The sequence below is a fragment of the Canis lupus genome, chromosome 7 (genome assembly GCF_048164855.1).
Source record: "Canis lupus baileyi chromosome 7, mCanLup2.hap1, whole genome shotgun sequence".
Taxonomy (NCBI): Eukaryota; Metazoa; Chordata; class Mammalia; order Carnivora; family Canidae; genus Canis; species Canis lupus.
In genome coordinates this window covers 25,952,927-25,972,488 of record NC_132844.1, presented here as the reverse complement: position 1 = coordinate 25,972,488, position 19,562 = coordinate 25,952,927, and the positions used below count along the sequence as shown (strand labels likewise).

Genomic DNA, 19,562 nt, shown 5'->3' with positions numbered 1-19,562 from the left:
GATGTTTTATAGCTATCCCACTGGCTAAAGGATGCACAGCTTTCTCTGGAAGGCTTGGTGGGATCAAGGTTCTCCAGTGTGGGATCACTGAGTGCATGGGACCCAGCTTACCCACTGGTTCCTTCAATTAACCTTATCAAAAGTAACTGGCTTAAAACTCTTAAGAAAAAATTAGAATCCAATGATAGAATGATGATTTAAAAGGGTTTATTTCCAGAGGAACCAGCTTTTATGGTCACACTAAATGCTGTATTTCACGCCAATTGAAAAGAACTAGACTTCTGATTATACTGTGGGATAAAGAGAAAAGCAATAAAGCTGCAGTACATCCTTGAAGCATGCCAAAAAGAACATAGTAAGAGAAAAGAGGGTTTTATCTCACAAGGCCATAAACACTGAAAAAATTAATTTTCATTCCAGGAAATCAGCAATCATCAACGTGCTCTTTGCAAAATATTTAAGATTTGTGATAATAACAAGTACTGCAGTGGCACTCCGTGTGATTCTCCACTTTGGCATTTCCCATCACTGTGGCCTAAAAGGGAAGGGAAAAAAAATGAATGGTTGGATGGATTGATGGATAGACAAAATTGAAAATGTTAAATAAAATTGTCAGTAGCCAGCTGGACTAAATAGATGCTAGCTACTTTTACACATTCTCCATTTCAGCTAATATTTCACTCTAAAAGATTAGGTTTGCACTCTGTGTGTGTGTGTGTGTGTGTGTGTGTGTATGCTATACTCTCTTCCAACCTACCCCTCATCACCTCCACAGCTATTCCTTTCATTCTGAATAAATCCAGCCTGTCTCCACAAGGTTACTTTTGATGTAAGGGGACAAATCTCTGTACAAATCCCAAGCCAAGGATGGGTCATTAGACACCTCTGACATTAAACCTCATGCATGTGCTCTGGGGACATTTCTCAGGTTAGACTGTTAGAAAACTTCTGGGACCCTTTAAGTTCTCACCTTGGTAAAAGCTTTGGCCACACAGCATGTGGCTTCTGAGGTGATGTTCTTTGGGACCAACATTGTCTTCTTGGACCTTGCTGGAGTGGGATATGCTCTGGAGAAGCAGCAGCCCATGCATTGATAAATTGGGGCACCCAACTTGGAGAAGTATTTGTTTTCCTTTAGCTTGCATTCTGGGCAACCTATCACCAAAAAAGGCAAAGAGTAAAATAATCCAAGAATGATTCAAAAAGAAACAGGAGCACCTGGCTGGCTCAAATAGTGGAGCATGTGACTCTTGATTTTGGAATCCTAAGTTTGAGCCCAACATTGTGCACAGAATTTATTCTTTTAAATTGAAAAATAATAATAAAAAAGGAAATTCAATTTTCCCTTATTATGAGATGGTGAATTTATTTTTCCATTAAAAATAGAAGGAAAATAATAAACACTTTTTGGCTATCTCTTAATTTTCATACATAGTATTATTTGTACTGATTATATTTATCTTCATGGGAAACAATTTTTGTCAATATGCATGGGAGATCTCAAGAATAGTAGTTTCTCACAAATATATATAAAAAAAAAGTAGTAGTTTCTGTCTCTTCAACCATGGATTCTGTATCCCAACGCTAATAGCATGCCTATAGAGAGCACAAAACTTGACAGATGAAAGCACCATGCTCATCTGAAAGGAAGATTTTGCCCAGAGGCAAAATATTTTCCCCTTTAGATTCTGCTATTGTTTTTTCCCCCATGGAAACTCCAAATATTGACAGAGAAAAATATGTCAGAATTAAGAAAGCTTGCTGAGTGGAGAGCCTGATATTAGATGGAGCAACTACACATAAGAACTGGAATTGAAATATTACCACTTCTCTAAGAAAAATCATAACTAATAGTAGCTCACAGTTTCATAACAGATGGAATTATATCAGCGACTATATGAGATTTTTCAAACAATACAGTGAAACAAATGTACTGCATAAAATGGTTTTGTTTTTCTCACTTGTTATCTGATGTGAATTCATCTACAAAAGCAAAACTTCTGGGAGAAATGTAAAAAAAAAAAACTAGGCTAACTGAATAAGGAGCATTTTCGGCTTGTAAAACTCAGATAAAGAATAATAAGGAATCTATTTCAGATGAATATGTACATGCTGCTATTTAAATGGACATATTAGATTAATTTTCACTATACATTTTCTGAACCTAATTTAACTTTATGTGTACAATCCAAAAGATCTTGGATATGTAGCCAGCAGCAAAGATTTATCACATTTGAAAGGAGGTGGAAATGTACTTAATGGAGTTATTGATGTACATCTAGGAATGTGTGTTTTTCTTATTACTGCAAATCCGTTTGGTCACATACCCTGCATTGTAAACTCTCCATCAGGAAAGGAATGGAGAATATGCAGAAACACAGACAATGCGGCCAGAATGACAACTGCATATTTTCTGTAGTAATCCATGGCTCTCCTGCAAAACAGACGAGGAAACAAAGTTACTCTGAAATTGGTTTACCATTCATAACAACTTGTAGTTTTAACATTACTACTAATAATAGTCATCAGTGTCTTGATCATTCTGCTTACATCTCCCAACACACTCTGGAACCGTGTAAATAAGAAATAAAATAAAGCAAACTAATTTTTTTTCCTTAGGGAAGAGCTAGGGAATAGAATCTATTGCTCATATAAACCAATAGAATTGGATTTTAAAATTCTGTTTTTAAATATATCATTCTGCTAAGCCTCAATGTCCTTATTTGTAAGACATGGAACTTTAGATAATGTCTAAGAAGACAGATCAATAAGCTCATATAAAATAGATAAGCTTATATATGATATGAAAATGTATGAGCATTTGAGTTCATCCTTCTCATTCCTATACTCCCAGGTGAGAAAACAGAAGGAAAGGACAGTGTCTCTCCTGCTTTTTATTCACTAATGGTAGGTGAACTCTAATGCTCACTATCATTGTGCGACAGTAAATGCTATTCAGCAATGTGGCAAGAATAAACAGCAGAAAATGTTTATCAGGTTTCTAAATGCACTTCTTGACTTATTTTTTGCCTGTAGTTAAACTTTACCTGAGCATTTTTAGTGCATAAGATCAGGCTAGCCAAGGTCAGTTGAGTGATTGACCATATCTAGCATTGACCTCACTGCAACTGAGAATGGAAAGACAGGGAATTGGATTGTATCCACACATATCCTACAGAAATCTCATATAAGATAAAATGGGCAAGTTTTTATTCCTATTTTTAAGTTAAAGTGTTATGGATTACTTATGTTCAAACCACGAGAGAGAATATGAACAGAGCATCAATTACCAATAAAAAGACCATTCAGAACATTTAAAGGAGAGCTAACATCAACCTTACAGAATCTCTTTCAGAAAATAGGGGAGGGAGGAATAGTTCCAAACTCATTTTGCGAGGCCAGGAGTACCCTGACACAAAACCCAAACCAATTCAGTCTGAAAGAAAGAATGGACATAAGAAAGAAAACAAAAGACCAGTATACCCCATGGAATTAGATGCAAAAATCCTAAACAAAATAATAACAAATTGAACCCAGCAATGTATAAGAGGATTTATATATGACCAACAGGGAATAATTCACATATGAAAGGTTGGTTCAATATTTTAAAATCATTTAATGAAATAGGATAAAGAAGAAAAAGAAGTATATGGTGTATCAATTGACACAGAAAAGTTATTTGACAGTATTCAGTACTCTTTCATAACAAAAAGTTTCCGCAAATGACAGTCAGAAGAGTTTTCTTAACTTGATAAAGAGCATTTATAAAAAACCTGCAGCTGACATCATATTTAATGGTGAAAACTGAATGTTTTCTCCCCAAGATTAGCAACATGGGCAAGGATGTCCACTCTCACCTGTTATCCAGTATAGTACAGGAAGTTCTAGCCAATGCAATATGACAACAAAAAGAAATTAAAGGCACACAAATTGAGAGGAAAAAAATAAAACTATCCATATATGTAGATGACATAATCATCTATGTTTTTTTTTTTTAAAAGGAACCTACAGACAAGGTCCTGTAACTAATTAGTGAGTTCAACAAGATTGCATGACATAAAATCAACAAACAAAGATGAATTACATTTTTATACTAAAAACAATAATGTGAAAACAAATTTAAAACACAATAACATGGGATGCCTGGGGGGCTCAGTTGGTTAAGTATCTGCCTTCCACTCAGGTCATGGTCCCAAGGTCTTGGGATAGAGCTCTATGTCAGACTCCCTGCTCAGTGGGGATCCTGCTTCTCCCTCTCCCTCTGCTCCTCCCCTCCCTTTGCTTATGTTCTCCTTCTCTCTCTATCTCTCTCAAATAAATAAATAAAATCTTTTTTTAAAATAATACCATTTATAATTGTTCCAAAGAAAATACTTAAGTATAAATCTACCAAAATATATACAGGATTTTTATGCTGAAAATTATGAAATATTGATGAAATAAATCAAAGAAAGCCTAAACAAATGGAGAGACATATCAGGTTCATGAATTGGAATGCTCAACATGGTAAAGATGTCAATTATTTCCAAATTGAACGAAATGCTTATCAAAATCCCAGTACTGCTTTTGTAGACATGGGCAAGATTATTATTATTGAAAGGCAAAATATCTAGAATAGCTAAAACAATTTAAGAGAGAAAGTAGGAGGAATCACTATTCCCAGTGTTAGGACTTAGTATACAGCAACAGTAATCAAAACTGTGATATAGGCAGAGGAACAGATACATAGACCAATAGAACAAAATAGAGAACCCAGGAATAGACCTATACAAATATGGCCAGCCAGTTGTTGACAAAGATGCCAAAACACTTTAACAGAGGAATTCAACCTTTTCAACAATAGCTGTCAATACAACTGGAAAAAAAAAAACTTAATGTAAACCTCATACCTTATATGAAAAATTATTGAAAATGAATCATAGACAAATGTAAAATGTGAAATTACAAAAAATTTTATTAAAAAAGAGAAAAAAGGGGCACCTGGGTGGCTCAGTGGTTGAGCATCTGCCTTTAGCTCAGGTCGTGATCCCAGGGTCCTGGGATCAAGTCCCATATCAGGCTTTCTGCAGGGACCCTGCTTTTTCCTCTGCCTCTCTCTCTCTGTGTCTCTCATGAATAAATAAATAAAATCTTAAAAAAAGAAAAAATTGGAGAACCAAGGACTAGGTTAAGAGTTTCTAGTGTTAACAATAGAATCATGACCCATAAAAGAAAAATTAATAAATTGGACTTCATAAAAAACTATGGGTTAGTCCTTTGTTAAGATGAAATACAATGAACAGATTTTTTAAAAGATTTTATTTATTTATTCATGAGAGACAGAGAGAGAGAGAGGCAGAGACACAGGGAGAGGGAGAAGTAGGCTCCCTGCAGGGAGCCCGTTGTGGGATTGGATCCCAGACCCCAGGATCAGGCCCTGAGTCAAAGGCAGACGCTCAAACCGCTAAGTCACCCAGGCGTCCCCAGGTACAGACTTGAAGAAAATTTTTGCAAGCCACATAACTAACAAAGGGTTAGATCTAGAATAGACAACAAGCTCTCAAAACTCAACAGAAAAAATCCAATTAGAAAATGAGTGTTGCAGGGGTGCCTGGGTGGCTCAGTTAGTTAGGTGACTGACTCTGTTTTAGCTCAGGTCATGGTCTCAGGGTCATGAGATCAAGCCCCACATCAGTCTCCACACTCAGCAGGGAGATTCTCTCTCTCCCTCTCCTCTGCCCCTCCCCTTGCTCATTCTCTCTCTCTCTCTCAAATCAATAAAATCTTTAAAAAGAAAAAGAAAATGGATTCTTCAGCAGAAAGAGAAAGGATATATAGATGGCAAATAAGTACGTGGAGAGCATTTAACATTATCAGCCATTAGTAATATACAAATTAAAACTACAGCAAAATAGTATATATGCATCAGAATAGCTCAAACAAAACATCATGATAATACCAGATGCTGTTTTGGATGCAGAGAAACGGGATAATTCAAACATTGCTGGTGGGAATATAAAATGGAAAATCACTTGGAAGTTTCTTATAAAACTTACCATATAACCCAACAGCTGTACTCAGGCATTAACCTCAAAGAATGAAAATGATGTTCATACAAAACTTGTGTACAGAGTTTCAGAGCAGCTTTATTTATAATAGGCAAAAACTGGAAATAATCCAAATGTCTTCAACAGATAAATGGTTATATAAGCAATGGTACATCCACACCACTGACTACTATGTAGCAACATAAAGGAATACATATTGATATGCATGCATCGCAGATGGATCTCAAGAATATTGCATTGAGTGAAGGTTGCATACGGTATGATTCCATTTATATAACACTCTCAAAATAATAAAATTAGAGAGATGCAGAATAAATTAGCAGTTTTAAGGAGTTAGTGTTGGGGAGGGAGTTGAGGGGGGATAAGTGCAGCTATAAAGGGAACTATGTGGCAATGAAACAGTTCTGTGCTTAATTGTGATATTTGTACACTAATGTACACACAGGATAAAATTTCATGGAACTATACACACTCACACACGTACACACACATACACACAATACTAGTGAAATCTGAATAGGCTCCATGAGTTGTACCAACGTCAATTTCCTGGTTTTCACATTGTACTACACCTAGGCACAGTATTACCTTTGGGAGAAACTGGCTAAAGTATATCCAGGACTTCTCTGTACATATTTTCAACTTCTTCTAAATCTATAATTCTTCAAAACAAAAGTTTATTTAAAAAAAGGCATTCTAAAATAAGCTTTAAATTTGCATGAGTCAAAATTTGTGGTTATTTTTCATGCAGACTGACACAAAGAGACCATATTTTTGCAAAGCTTTATATGAACCTATACATCGTTTAAGAAAAAATTGTCAGCAGAACTAACAGTTTAAATTATAGAAAGACAAACTGCATAAATATTGGTAAGGCTAAAACAAAAGTATGCCATTATTTCTCCTTGATGCATATACTTATGCATCAGTAATTATGGGTTTTATTTATCTCCATACTTAATTAGCACCAAATAAACATTGTTCTAAGTTGGTGGTTCTCAGATTGTGATCTGAGAATTTTAAACACTTTTCAGTGAGTTTGTGAGGTCAAAATGATTTTCATAGTAGTCCTAAGATGTTACTGACTTTTTTCACTCTCAACCTCTCATAAGTGTTCAGAGAAATTTTCTAAGGGCTACATAACATGTGGAATTGCAGTGGATTGAATATAGATGCACATGGGAATCTAGCTATGTTCCACTGGACCAGTCTTTTTTTTTAAATTGCAGAAAGATAAAACAATGCTGCCTTTCTTATTTTTTTGTTTTAGAAGTTGTCATTTTTTTTATAAATATATATTTCTGTTAGCATGTGATAGTTAATTCTGTTTTTTAATAAATAAATATGTTAAGACTTTTTCTAACATAATTTCTAAATCAGTAAATATTGGAAAATACAACTTCATAAAAAAATTCTTTGGACTCTTCAAAAATTTTTAAGAGCATAAACAGTTTCTGAGACCAAATAGTCTGAGAACCACTGCTTAAGTGACACACAAAGCCACAAGGAAGTTTTCAGAATTGAAACTGGTTTCCTTTTTTAAACTAAGTATCATTTTTGTGCTTTGATATTGCAGCTCATATTTTATGAAAATTCAGCATTATGCAGTGAACAATTATATCAGAATTAATTCAGAGAGAAACATTTATAACAAGATTGCAGAATGTGAGAGCATGAAGTCAATGCACATTTCAGAATTTGCTTTATGATAAAGTGAAGATTGAAAAACAGAACTAAAGTCACCATTGCTGTGGCTTTCAATAACAGAAGTGCCTTTATCTTTATTTTACAAAGAAATGGGATTCATCAAAGGATTAACCTTCAAATCTTGAAAACATTTTAATAAATATTTGTATCATTCTAATCATCTTTAGGTCTTTATGTTTTGGAATTTGAGAGAAAAACATTAAGAATCAGGACAGGAAAAAGAATTAGGTTCGACTGGAATTTATGCTATTTTGCAAAATATGCTCAATCTAAATCAGATTTATTAACCTCGCTCAGCCTTTATTGGCATTCCAAGTGAGTACCTTGCAAACATCACAGACTCTATACATCTGACCCCACAGTGCCTCCCCAACGTCCACTCAACATGCTCTTACCTCCTGCCACCTGCCACAGCAGAATGGTGTGAATCCAAGAAATGTGTGTTTTCTCATCTTGGCCAGTAAAGCCTTTCTTTTCCTCCTCAGTCCATCCATCTCAGTCCCTTTAAGGACTGCCCAGCTGTCAGCTTCCCCATGAAGGTTTCACATGACCTCAAAGCCAGAATACATCATTCCCTCCACTACATTCACCTATCACTTTGCTTAGAATTCCTAGATGAAAGTTCCGCAATCTGCCCTGAACTCTAGCCAGTGATTGATATGTTTGTCACTCCAATTCTGTGAAAACCTCATAAGGGTTTGCAGAGTAGATGTAATTATGTTGCACTGGGACTTTAGAACAGTAATAATAATAGCAAACCAAGGTTGCTAATGTAGAGCTGTCATTAAGGAACAAGGTAACTCTCAAATGAGGACTTAAAATAAATGTTTAATAAAACAAAATAATTTCAAATAATAAATTCATTAGAAACTGTATGTTCTCACTAAGCTCTATAATTTGTAGGTGGCTAATATGAGAATCTATACGTGTTAAATACGTCACAGGTAGAAGCCACTTTATGCTGATATAAAAGTCATAAGAATTCAAAAGAAAGCATTAATAAAAAGCATACACAAGAGCTTCAAGGCTTAAATTAGGGGTCTCTTATGATTTAGTTTACATCAAACTGTATGTGTGCATAAAATTTAATTCTTGATAAAACAGGAAAATATAACATGCTTGAAAGTATAAAAGAATATTATTGTCATAATTTACTATTATTATCTAATGTGTTTTCATGTTATTTATTGTGATTATATATAATTAATATATTAAATGATTTACGAAGTAGGTAAACACTCTACCAGTACCCCATACAAGCTAGACAGATAGACCAAGTATCCTATACACACACACACCCTGCGTGTGTGGTTATCACCGTGGTCTTCCTCACCCTGCTCTCAGTCGTGATCTTGATCTTCTTTTACCTGTACAAGAACAAAGGCAGCTACGTCACCTATGAACCTGCAGAAGGCGAGCCCAGTGCCATCCTCCAAATGGAGAGTGACTCAGCCAAGGGCAGGGGCAAGGAGGAGTATTTCATCTGATGATTCCCGGGCCCTGAGGAGCTCATTCAGGCTCCAGTGCTAACACACTATTTATTAGGTGAAAGTTTTATCTGAAGCCAGTGAGAAGCATCGACTGATATGAGCAAACCTGAGCTCCTTCTAGGACACAGGCCCAAATGCCAACATGACTGATGCCAGGGACCCAGGGAAAGCTATTTATGGGGTCTCTAACCAGGCCTTTGTAGTATAGCTGGTTTCTGTGGCTGCCCAACAAGGTGGAGCAACACCAGGCCACCATGAGTTATGTGCCCAGTCATCTTCAGTTTTCAAGGTCGAAGGGAAGGAGAGTTAGGCCCACTGGCTGCTGTTTTTTGTTTTTACTGGAAGCTCAGGTGGCACATGACAGTTCATAAAATGGCTTCAGAGGTATGGGCTGGGGTTGGTGGGGAGGGGTGGGGGGAGACAAAAAATAAACTGGGGTGGGAAAGAAAACAACCAGGAGGAGGTAAGAGCTGGCTGGTTCCTTCTCAGCCTGATTTAGGGGAGGGAGCTGGTGCCTCTGAACAATAGGATGTATCCCTTCCTTCACCCCTTGGTAGGGGAGAGAGAAAAAGCAAAAAGCTGTTGCTTTGGACCTCCTGAGTCTCAAGGAAAAGGGGAAAGCCGGTGTTCTGATGTCATGAATTCTGGGAAGGGGGAGGGGGTGCTGGGTCGGGTAGGGGGCAGCTGGAAAAACTGGCAGATAACCAGATGGTAGCTCTGGGGGGGTCCTTCATGTTGGAGTCACTCCAGTATGGTGAGGGGGGCATCCCCACTGTTGATGGGGGCCGAGGACTTCTTTTTTTTATTTAAAATGTTATCATTTAATTAGCAAATTTGGGGGGTAGGGGAGAAGCCACATTAGGACTCAGACAAAGGCAGAGACCCCAAATCAGCTGACTTTTCCCTGTCAGGCTGGAGCAGAATTTCAACCAGACCATATACATTCCAGCTCTGGAGACAACAATCTACTCTTCAAATCCTGATTCCAGGTACATTGGAGGCAAACTGGCTTCACTTCATCCAAGGACCTAGCTGTAGGGCTTTCATGGCATCCTCAAGTTTGAGCATCCCTCGTTCCTGTCGCTGGCGGTGCCACTCGGCCATGGACTGGAGCATCCACTTGGCCCTGAGCTTGTACAAGTAAGAGCCATAAACCAAGACCTCAGTGAGGCCCGAGGATTCCAGAACCTTTAGCTCGAGCATGACTTTGCTCACTTGCTCGATGTACAGGATTCGAGATCCAGCTGGGCCAAACATAGTTTCCAAGAGCTGCATCTGGACCTGCAACACCACGGGTCTTTCAAGTCTTCCAGAACTTTCACCCATAGTGGAATAAATGGGCATTAAATGGGGTGCAAAAATAGACACACCACTTTTTGATGTGGAAGTGGCACACATACTCTCATACTACAGAGGGAATTTAGTCCAAGATATTTTTGTGGCCTTCTTTGGAAATACAACCTGCTATCACATGAAAACTTAGGGACAATAAATACCCAGGGGCCTTCTCTTTGGAGCTCCTCTGTTCTGTTTTTATCACAGAAAAGGCCCTTATAAAGTTTGGTGTGTGTCTATCAACAATCCTGCCCTGTCTGTCATAGCATGGAAAGACTTCAAGGCTAATTAAATATGTTTTTACATTATCATATGTGAGTAGATGTGTGTGTCTCTATGTGCGTACACATCTGTACATATAAAAGACAGCTCCAAGATTACAAGTGCTCGCTACAATGTGAAATCCTGCCCTTCACTTGCAAAGATGATGCCATCGTTCCCCAACTGCCAGAGAGCAAGGTTTTCGGTTTTTCTAATGGTAGTGATGGCAAGGGTGACTCATCTATACTCTGCACACCCAGAAGTCATCTGACTCATAGCACACTTTTGAGATGACTAGTTAGGGTTAGAAGCACAATTCTTTATTAACAAAACAGTAGAAATCTAACTGACTTCTAGAGGCTTCTCATTAGCCACATCTAACTCAGCTAACTACCGAGGAGAGGCAAAGTCAGTTCCCTTCAGTGAACAGTAACTAATGAAGGGAACCTCTAAGGTAAAGCCCTTAATCCCTAGCACATTGCCTGGCATGAGGCAGGTATTCAATAATTGTTTATTAAACAGAGGATAGGCCTGTAAGTTTTAGCATCTTGCCTGGTGAGAGAAGATAGCCATAGCTCACCTTGAAGAAAGATGTGAAGGAAGAAAGTCACAAGGGAAAGTAGAACGTTTGGAATCCATCATCCCACAACTTCCACAGAGTCAGCTCATCTCTACTTCCTGCTGAGTGACCACCTCTGTCTCCAGCTGGACGAATTTAAAGAGCCTGGGGCCAGTAGTAAGGAAACTCAGCTTGGAGTGACCCTGGTAACTATTTTTCTTTGCTCATGCTCTCTAGTTGCAGTAAGGGGGTTTCTACTTTGTCCTTGTAACAAATTCTTCACAGCAGGTAGAGCATGAGAGTGTTTCACGATCCCTTGCTCCAGGCCCTAGCCTCAATAGTCCTCCAGGTTCCCCGTTCTTCCAAGTAGACAGTCAAACATTGTTTCCAGGCACCACAGTGACCTTCAGACCCATTAACATATTCACTGATAGTTTTTCCAAAGGTGGTGACGTGGATGGCTGACCAATTGCGGGGACAAGGAGAGACTGGTTAATACTCCCTCAATCTGTCCCCAGTCATCTCATCAACTCTTGAATATAGATAATTACTGTTTTCTCTATCCTATGATAAGATGAGTTTGGGTGGGTACCTGGGTGGCTCAATTGGTTAAGCGTCTGTGTGTGGCTCAGGTCATGATCCCAGGGTCCTGCGATGGATCCCCGCATCAGGCTCCCTGCTCAGTGAGGAGTCTGCTTCTCCCTCTCTGTCTGCCCCCCACCCACCCCCCCAGTCACGCACTCTCTTTCTTGTGCTCTGTCTCTCAAATAAATAAATACAACCTTTAAAAAATAATTTTAAAAAATAGAATAAAAGTAAATAAACAAAAAGATGAGTTTGGGATAATTTGACGGGAGTTAAGTGCAAAATTGAAGGTCCAAGCTGAGCCCTTGAGAGATTTAAAGACTGAATAAGCACCTGCTACATGTCAGGCACAGTGCCAAGTACGGATGACAGAAACTTGAATAAGTTTCCTGCTATCTGACCCAGATACAAAGGCAAGTAACCGTGAGAGTGAAGAATGTTGTAATGAAAGCCTTTGTAGGCACTGAGCATTCGCTGGGCAGAGGACATGACAAAGGAGAGATGACAAGCAAATGAGAATTAAGAACGTCTACTTGACTGAAAGAGAATCTCTACAGCAGTTAATACACATTTTAGGATTTTGATATTTGTGCAAGAGCTTCATGGATTCGGTAGTCCCCATAATTCATTAAGCAGCTAGAGGTGGCAAATAATATGCCTCAAAGAGCCCCATGATCCAGAGGGAAATAAGGCCGAGGGAAGCCACACAGCTCAGTGGCACCATTTGGGATGGGATTTCGGTCTATCAGTCACTTCACAGTGTTTTGTGCTTCTTTTGTGTGGGCTGTGGACATGCCATCCAGACTGAGGAAGATCCAGAAACCTCAGGGGCACGTGAGGCATGTCCCCAGCCGCATGGGCAAGCGCCGGAAGTACCCTGGGGGCCAGGGTAATGCTGGTGGAGCGCATCATCCAACAGGATCAACTCTGACAAATAACACCGAGGTTACTGGGGAAAAGTTGGTTTGAGGCGCTACTTAACGAGGAACCAGAGCTTCTGGCCAGCTGTCAACCTTGATAAGCTGTGGACCTTGTCCCTTAGCAGACACAGATAAATGCTGCCAGAAACAAGGCTGGAGCTGCTCCTATCATTGATGTGCTGCGATCTGGCTCTACAAAGTTTTGGGAAAGGGAAAGTTTCCAGAACAGCCTGTCATCGTGAAAGCCAAATTTTCGGTACAAGAGCTGAGGAGAAGATGGGGGGTGCGGGGGTTGGGGGATGCGGGGGGAAGGGGCTGCATCTTGGTAGCTTCAGGGCATGTGGAGGGAGGTTTATTAAATGGTAACAGGTGCTTTTCAAAAAACGAACAAAACAAAACAAAACACAACAACAACAGTGCTTTGTGCCTTCCCAAAATCTTTAAAGGGAGCCAACTCCTTTTCCAGATGAAATGGGGAGAAAGGAAATGGGGGAAAAAGGGGTCTCATAGATAGAAATATACAGCATAGCTTGTACCACTATGTTTTACAAAAAAAAAAAAAAAAGGTTTCCATAAAGAAGCACTGAACAAAAGATGACAGTAAAATATTTACCTTAAAAATATTTATTTTTAAAAATAAAGGAATGGGGCACGTGGGTGGCTCAGTCAGTTAAGCATCTGTCTTCGGCTCAGGTTATGCATAACCTCAGGGCTAGATCCTGGGATCCAGCCCCACTTCCGGGCTGCCTGTTCAGCAGGGAACCTGCTTCTCCCTCTCCTCCCACTCCTGCTCCCTCTCACTATCTCTGTCTCTCTCTCTCAAGTAAATAAATAAAATTTAAAAAATAAATAAATAAGAATAAAGGGGAAAAAACAAGCAATAATTAGAAGAAAATTGAAGGACTTATGGACTTATGAAAATGATTTTAATCCCTTTATGACCATTCTTTTAACAATTATATTTTGAGAAGTTTCTTTTCTTAATTGAATAAATTTAAGGGGCTTATAATAAGATGCATACCTTCTACTTTAATTGTTATTTAAGGCACGTTACAATGTTAACTTAATTATGTAATTAAAATCTTAGTTTTTCCATTACCCTTTGGTTTTCCTAGCACATGAGCATTTTTTAAATCGTCTGCATACGAAATCAATAAGGAATTTTGATAAGACAAACTATGTGCCCCATAAAATATTGTTCTCAATGAGAATTTCAAATGTTTGTTGTTTAAAAATGCCCAATTTTTTAAATTAACATTATTGAAGTAATAAATGCTGGCAGGAATAGAACATCAGATAGTTATCAATTCATCACTCAGAAAAGTAAAATATCCAAAGGCTAGAAAAGTTTTATATGGAGCATTATTATAGGAATATAAGAATGTTTCCTGTAACTTTTCAGATTTGTGCATTGTATTTTGTTATGTTTAGCTGAGCTATTTTTATGCAATCTTTTGACACACCAAGTATCATTTCCATTTAAAAGCATTAAAGCATAAAAACATATTTCATTTGCCTTGAAGTTTTTCAATAATAGAATAGACAGGTCAGAATTATTGATTTCTCTTCCCTAGAACCTTACTTTATACGGATTTGTGTGTGTGTGTGTGTGTGTGTGTGTGTGATAAAAACAGCAGAAGAGCTTCAAAGAGAAGCTCCTTTATTGCCCCTATGTTTCATTGCTATGGCAGGTCATACCTCCCAAAGGTGGCAACAAAAATATCTCTCAGCTTATATTCCTTCTGTCATATGACACTTCCACTTCCACATCAAAACACACCATGTTTCTTTTTGTACCACATTTGAGCGAGGTGGGCCCTCTGCCTACTGGAACCAACAGAATATGGCAGGTGCAACTTTGGGCCGGTTGTTGGTAGATCCCAGCCCAAACCTGGCAGTTCCCTGGTTTCTGTCTCTTGAAAGACTTCCATAGGAAGTGCTACTACTCTGAGACCACCCTGCGATAAGAAGCCAAGCCACTGGGACACCTGGGTGGCTCAGTGGTTGAGCATCTGCCTTTGGCTCCGGGTGTGAGACTGGGATCCGGGATTGAGTCTCACATCGGGCTCCTTGCAGGGAGCCTACTTCTCCCTCTGTCTGTGTCTCTGCCTCTCTCTCTCTCTCTCTCCCTGTGTCTCCCATGAATAAATAAATAAAATCTTTTTTTAAAAAAATTTAAAAGCATTAAAGCATAAAAACATATTTCATTTGCCTTGAAGTTTTTCAATAATAGAATAGACAGGCCAGAATTATTGATTTCTCTTTAAATCTTTTTAAAAATTTTTAAGAAAGAAGCCAAGCCACATGGAGAAAGAAAAGAAGGCCAAGAAGTAAGAAATGAAGAAGTCATCCTAGATGACCAGTTTGGTTGTATCTCCAGATGACTCCAACCCCAGCCACTATCTGATCACAAATACATGAGAAATCCAAGTTAAAAACTGCCCAGATGATCCTGGGGCCACCTACAGAACCAAGACAAAACGATAACTTGTTGTTTTACCCACTAAGGTTTTGGGGAGTTTGATGTATCATGGTAGATTCCTGGAACAATCAGCTATTGCTCTGTCTTATAACAAAAATTCTTCTTCCACGGTCTGCAATATCAGACCTCAGTCTTGCCTTTCTGCTTTCTCCTCTTTCTACTGTCTCCTTACTTTTCCTCTGTGGGCGGTTATTTATATAACACGTATTCAGTTACTCTATTTAGGAAACGTAGCGATGTGTGAAAAAAATTTTGGAGTTAGCATTCTACACAGTATCTGCAATACTGGCTTTGATAATAACAATAACTATGCTTTAAAAATAATTCCTACATTTAACGGGGCACTTTCGTGTGCTAGATGTTCTTTTGGGCATCTTTGAACACACAAACATATTCAATACTCACAACAATCTTGTGAAAGAAATTCTTGAGGCAAAGTAACCCAGACAAAGTCACAAAATTTGTTGCGGGGTGGAGACAAGATTTTAGAATATCTCTTTACAATTTCAAACTCCAAGCTCTGAACCACGCTTCACTGTAGTGCCTTCAAATCTTTATATTTTACAATGAAGTTCTTAAATGATTTTTTTCAGATGGTATATCCCTAAATAAGATGCTGGCATTTTTTGTTGAGAGCAACATTATGTTGTGCCAGCTTAAATATAACTTACCTATGTAATCTTTTATTTTACATATTTATTTGACTTCACCTTCTTCAGAACAGCCTTGAGAAAGCCATTTCATGTGGATTAGGAGGCATTTTATACCTGCTTAAGTTATGAGGACTGGTGTCTGTGCGAGAAAGAGGGTAACGTTGGCTTTCACATACATTCTTTTGTTTGATTCTCTTTACACCTCTATGAGGAAAACATTAATATGGCACCTATTTCCTAGACTAGAAAAACTACACTTCAGAAAATTAAAGGGCTCTGCCAAAGTCACTCAGAAAGTGATCTGATCCTAAAATCATACTTTTCCACCCATACCACTGCTATGACCCAGAAGTACATAGTTAATCCATTATTGCCTTTAGGACATTGATTTACACAGAGATCATGCTGTTACAATTGTCTTTTCTAATTTGATTTCCAGTATTGCCTTGATTCCACTCTCGGTTCAGCGTCAGTCCTGTCTACACCCTCTCTTTCTCTTAGACCCTGGTGTATAAGGATGCTAGAGTATTTTTATAATATTATCCCTATATGAACCAAGAAATTACCAGATTACTTTATGCTACATTACAATAGGTAATGCTGAAATGTTATATACCAAAACAGAAGTTTGCAAAGATCATAAATTAATGCCAAACTACTCCACGATTCACAATCTGTAAAAATAGAAGTTTGGTGCTATGGGTCATACTGTTCTCAGTGGGAAATATTAATTGATTCCTGTACATCTTCTCTTTGTGAAAGCAGATTATCTTGATCTATTTTTGAAAAAGATGCACATTACCTTCTAATTTTGCTATTTCTATTTCCCAGCTCTTACTGTGAGTTTTCATGTAAATTTGAGTCCCACATTTATAAGAAATGTACAATGAAACTGAGAATCTATTCTGGAACATAATCAATTGCTTTTCTAACATTGTACACATGCTACCCTTTTCAGCAGGAAATGGTAAGAAACATGACTCAAAATTTCAAAAACTCTATTACTGAAAAAAAGAAAAAAGAAACTTAAACCAAAACCAAAGTTAAAATTGAAATGAAAGCACATGAACTGTTCATAAGTGGTAACTGTTCTTACCTTTTTAAAATAATTCAAGACTATAGCAAAGGATTATAATGCAATTTGGATGACCAATATTTTTAATAATTGATTGGGTATTAAGTCGGGTAATTATTTAAAAGATATCCTCAGAAAATTAAAAAGATTCCTCTGATCTAATATAAAATATCTTATTTTTGAGTAGGGAAAGGATTGTAAGTACTTAGGAAATAAAAGTTCCTATGAAGTTTAAATAGAACTTCTGCATTCCCAAGGGACCCATAATTCTTCCATGTGCCCAAACCCTGTTCCTCAGCACTAATAGAGGAACAAGAGACCACTTTTATTTTCTAGTCTCAATTTCCCAATAAGCTGCCATTTCAACTACTGCTCATGTAAATACAAGTAAGGTTAGCAAGTTTCCAGAAACTCTCACTGGAACACACCAACTAGATTTGGTCAAGAGATTCAGAATTACAAGGTCATCAGTAATACTTGGAGAAATAGCACTGAGTCTTAATTTTGTAGCATTTTATGAAAGAAGAAAATAGAAACAATGTTGTCCAAAAATTGTCAGTGTTACTATATGCAAGTATATAGGAGAACATCTATTCAAAAGACATCAGAAGCTATGGTCATCTGAGTAAACAAGTGAGCTGCTTTATGATTGGCCAACTTGAAGATACAGTCATGCATCATTTAAAAACTGATGGTAGGGGCCACTGGGTGGCCCAGTCAGTTAAGCATCTCACTCTTGATTTTGGCTCAGGTCATGATCTCAGGATCCTGGGATCTAGCGGAGAGTCTGGTTCCCCACTCAGCATGGAGTTTGCTTGAAATTCTCTCCTTCTCCCTCTGCTTCTCCCCCCCACCCCATCACAGGCTTGCTTATGCTCTCTCTCTTCCTCTCTCTAAAATAAATAAATAAATAAAATCTTTAAATAAATAAGCAAATAGAGGCACCTGGGTGGCTCAGTGGTTGAGCATCTGCTTTTGGCTCAGGTCATGATCCTGGGGTCCTGGGATTGAGTCCCGCATTGGGCTCCCTGGGGCGGGGGGTGGGGGGAGCCTGCTTCCCCCTCTGCCTATGTCTCTGCCTCTGTGTGTGTGTGTGTGTGTCTCTCATGAATAAATAAAATCTTTAAAATAAATAAACAAATAAATAAAAACTGATGGTAAAACAATACCATCAACTTATATAATGTCTACTCTCCTTCTGCCTGTAAGCTACTCAAACAAATGTCTTTCAAATGATACCCAATATTTCTTGAGGAAAATGTTTAGATACTGACAGGCACTTGCACATCTCAGCAGGAGACATTTGGTTTCTGGTTTCTGTTAGATAACATCTTAGCCTGTGATCAGACCACAGTTTTGCAGACTTCCTCCCTATTCAATCATGAGTGCTGAAAAGAGAATGTGTAAATGTCTGTCTCTCTCCTCACTAAGGCTTATGCATAGCTGACCTATATTATAAAATATTTTACACCTCACTCAATTAAAATCCCACAAAATTGTTTCATTCATATTACCTTCCTCCGGACTTTTTGCAGGATGTGCTCAGGGCAGCTGATTGTGGATCTGAAGATGGATTTTAGCTTTGCCTTGTGATTTCTCAGTAACTACAGTTAATAAAGTCCTCACTTGTCTTTTATACCAGCAGAGTAATAAAAACTGCATGTTCCCACCTGCATCTAAGCCCAGGGATCAACAGTAAATTCCATCCAGTGATTGAATGGTCCTTCATGTAATTACTATGACATCAATTTGATCTTATCTTGTTTCAACCCTTAGATCATTTTTTGTTTTGAGCCGTTTTCAGGAGGTGGTGACTGCAAGGTCAGCCTATGAAAAGACAGTACATGTCATTTTCTACGTAATTTTATCAAGACTTACATACAACATCCTGAAAGTTGACACTTTTCTATAAACAAGACTCTATGACTATCACATTTAATTAGCTAAGTACCTGATGTTTACTGAAAACAGGAGAAAACTATAAATTTCAGATAATAGATACAGAACATTACCAGGCTTACTTTATTCTAGTAGGAAACAGAAAACCAAAACGCATACCTATTTAAATTTTTCTAACATTAAGTATGTATTTGGATTTGATAAGGATGCATAGAGAAAGTATGAGATGGTTCTGAGAAGGACTGATTCATTCTCAATATTGTACTTTCTTTTTCCTTTTCTTTTTTTAAATTTCACTTTGGTAAAACCCAGTTTCTTCCTAAACAAAAAATACATGTTTACAACTTGCCAGATGTGGGACACTTAACTCCAAGATTCCCAATACATGTCTCTCTAAAACTACCCAGCTCCTCAGGATTCAGCTCTGGCTTTTATCTAGAGATTCTGATCCCTCAAAGTTTCCTGTCTCCATATACTCAGCTCAGTACCATTTCTGTAGGAATTAGCTTGGAAATAAATAAGGACCTCCAGGGGAGAGTTTAGGAGATG

At 38.0% G+C, this 19,562-nt stretch overlaps 2 protein-coding genes and 1 pseudogene across 2 annotated transcripts; 1 reads left to right on the top strand and 2 right to left on the bottom strand.

The window, feature by feature from the left end:
- Window positions 1–190: 190 nt before the first annotated feature.
- On the bottom strand, window positions 191–18,785 carry CGA (glycoprotein hormones, alpha polypeptide). The gene is made up of 4 exons (XM_072832143.1): window positions 18,629–18,785; window positions 2,328–2,434; window positions 971–1,155; window positions 191–535 (listed from the first exon to the last, which is right to left on the bottom strand). The coding sequence occupies exons 2-4, from the start codon at window positions 2,425–2,427 to the stop codon at window positions 458–460; spliced, it is 363 nt and encodes a 120-aa protein (XP_072688244.1). The 5' UTR covers window positions 2,428–2,434; window positions 18,629–18,785; the 3' UTR covers window positions 191–457.
- LOC140636381 (small cell adhesion glycoprotein-like) lies at window positions 6,264–9,552 on the top strand. The gene is made up of 2 exons (XM_072831616.1): window positions 6,264–6,304; window positions 9,019–9,552. The coding sequence occupies exons 1-2, from the start codon at window positions 6,264–6,266 to the stop codon at window positions 9,239–9,241; spliced, it is 264 nt and encodes an 87-aa protein (XP_072687717.1). The 3' UTR covers window positions 9,242–9,552.
- On the bottom strand, window positions 10,045–10,572 carry LOC140636682 (developmental pluripotency-associated 5 protein-like; annotated as a pseudogene).
- Window positions 18,786–19,562: the final 777 nt, after the last annotated feature.

What these genes read in the sequence shown, in the direction of transcription:
- CGA (XM_072832143.1), bottom strand. Translation starts at nt 2,427, where the DNA reads ATGGATTACTACAGAAAATATGCAGTTGTCATTCTGGCCGCATTGTCT. An exon ending in TGGAGAGTTTACAATGCAGG is followed by an intron (nt 1,156 to 2,327) that starts GTATGTGACCAA and finishes TTTTGGTGATAG; the next exon opens with GTTGCCCAGAATGCAAGCTA. An exon ending in TGGCCAAAGCTTTTACCAAG is followed by an intron (nt 536 to 970) that starts GTGAGAACTTAA and finishes CTTCCCTTTTAG; the next exon opens with GCCACAGTGATGGGAAATGC.
- LOC140636381 (XM_072831616.1), top strand. Translation starts at nt 6,264, where the DNA reads ATGGATCTCAAGAATATTGCATTGAGTGAAGGTTGCATACG. An exon ending in TTGAGTGAAGGTTGCATACG is followed by an intron (nt 6,305 to 9,018) that starts GTATGATTCCAT and finishes CATACAAGCTAG; the next exon opens with ACAGATAGACCAAGTATCCT.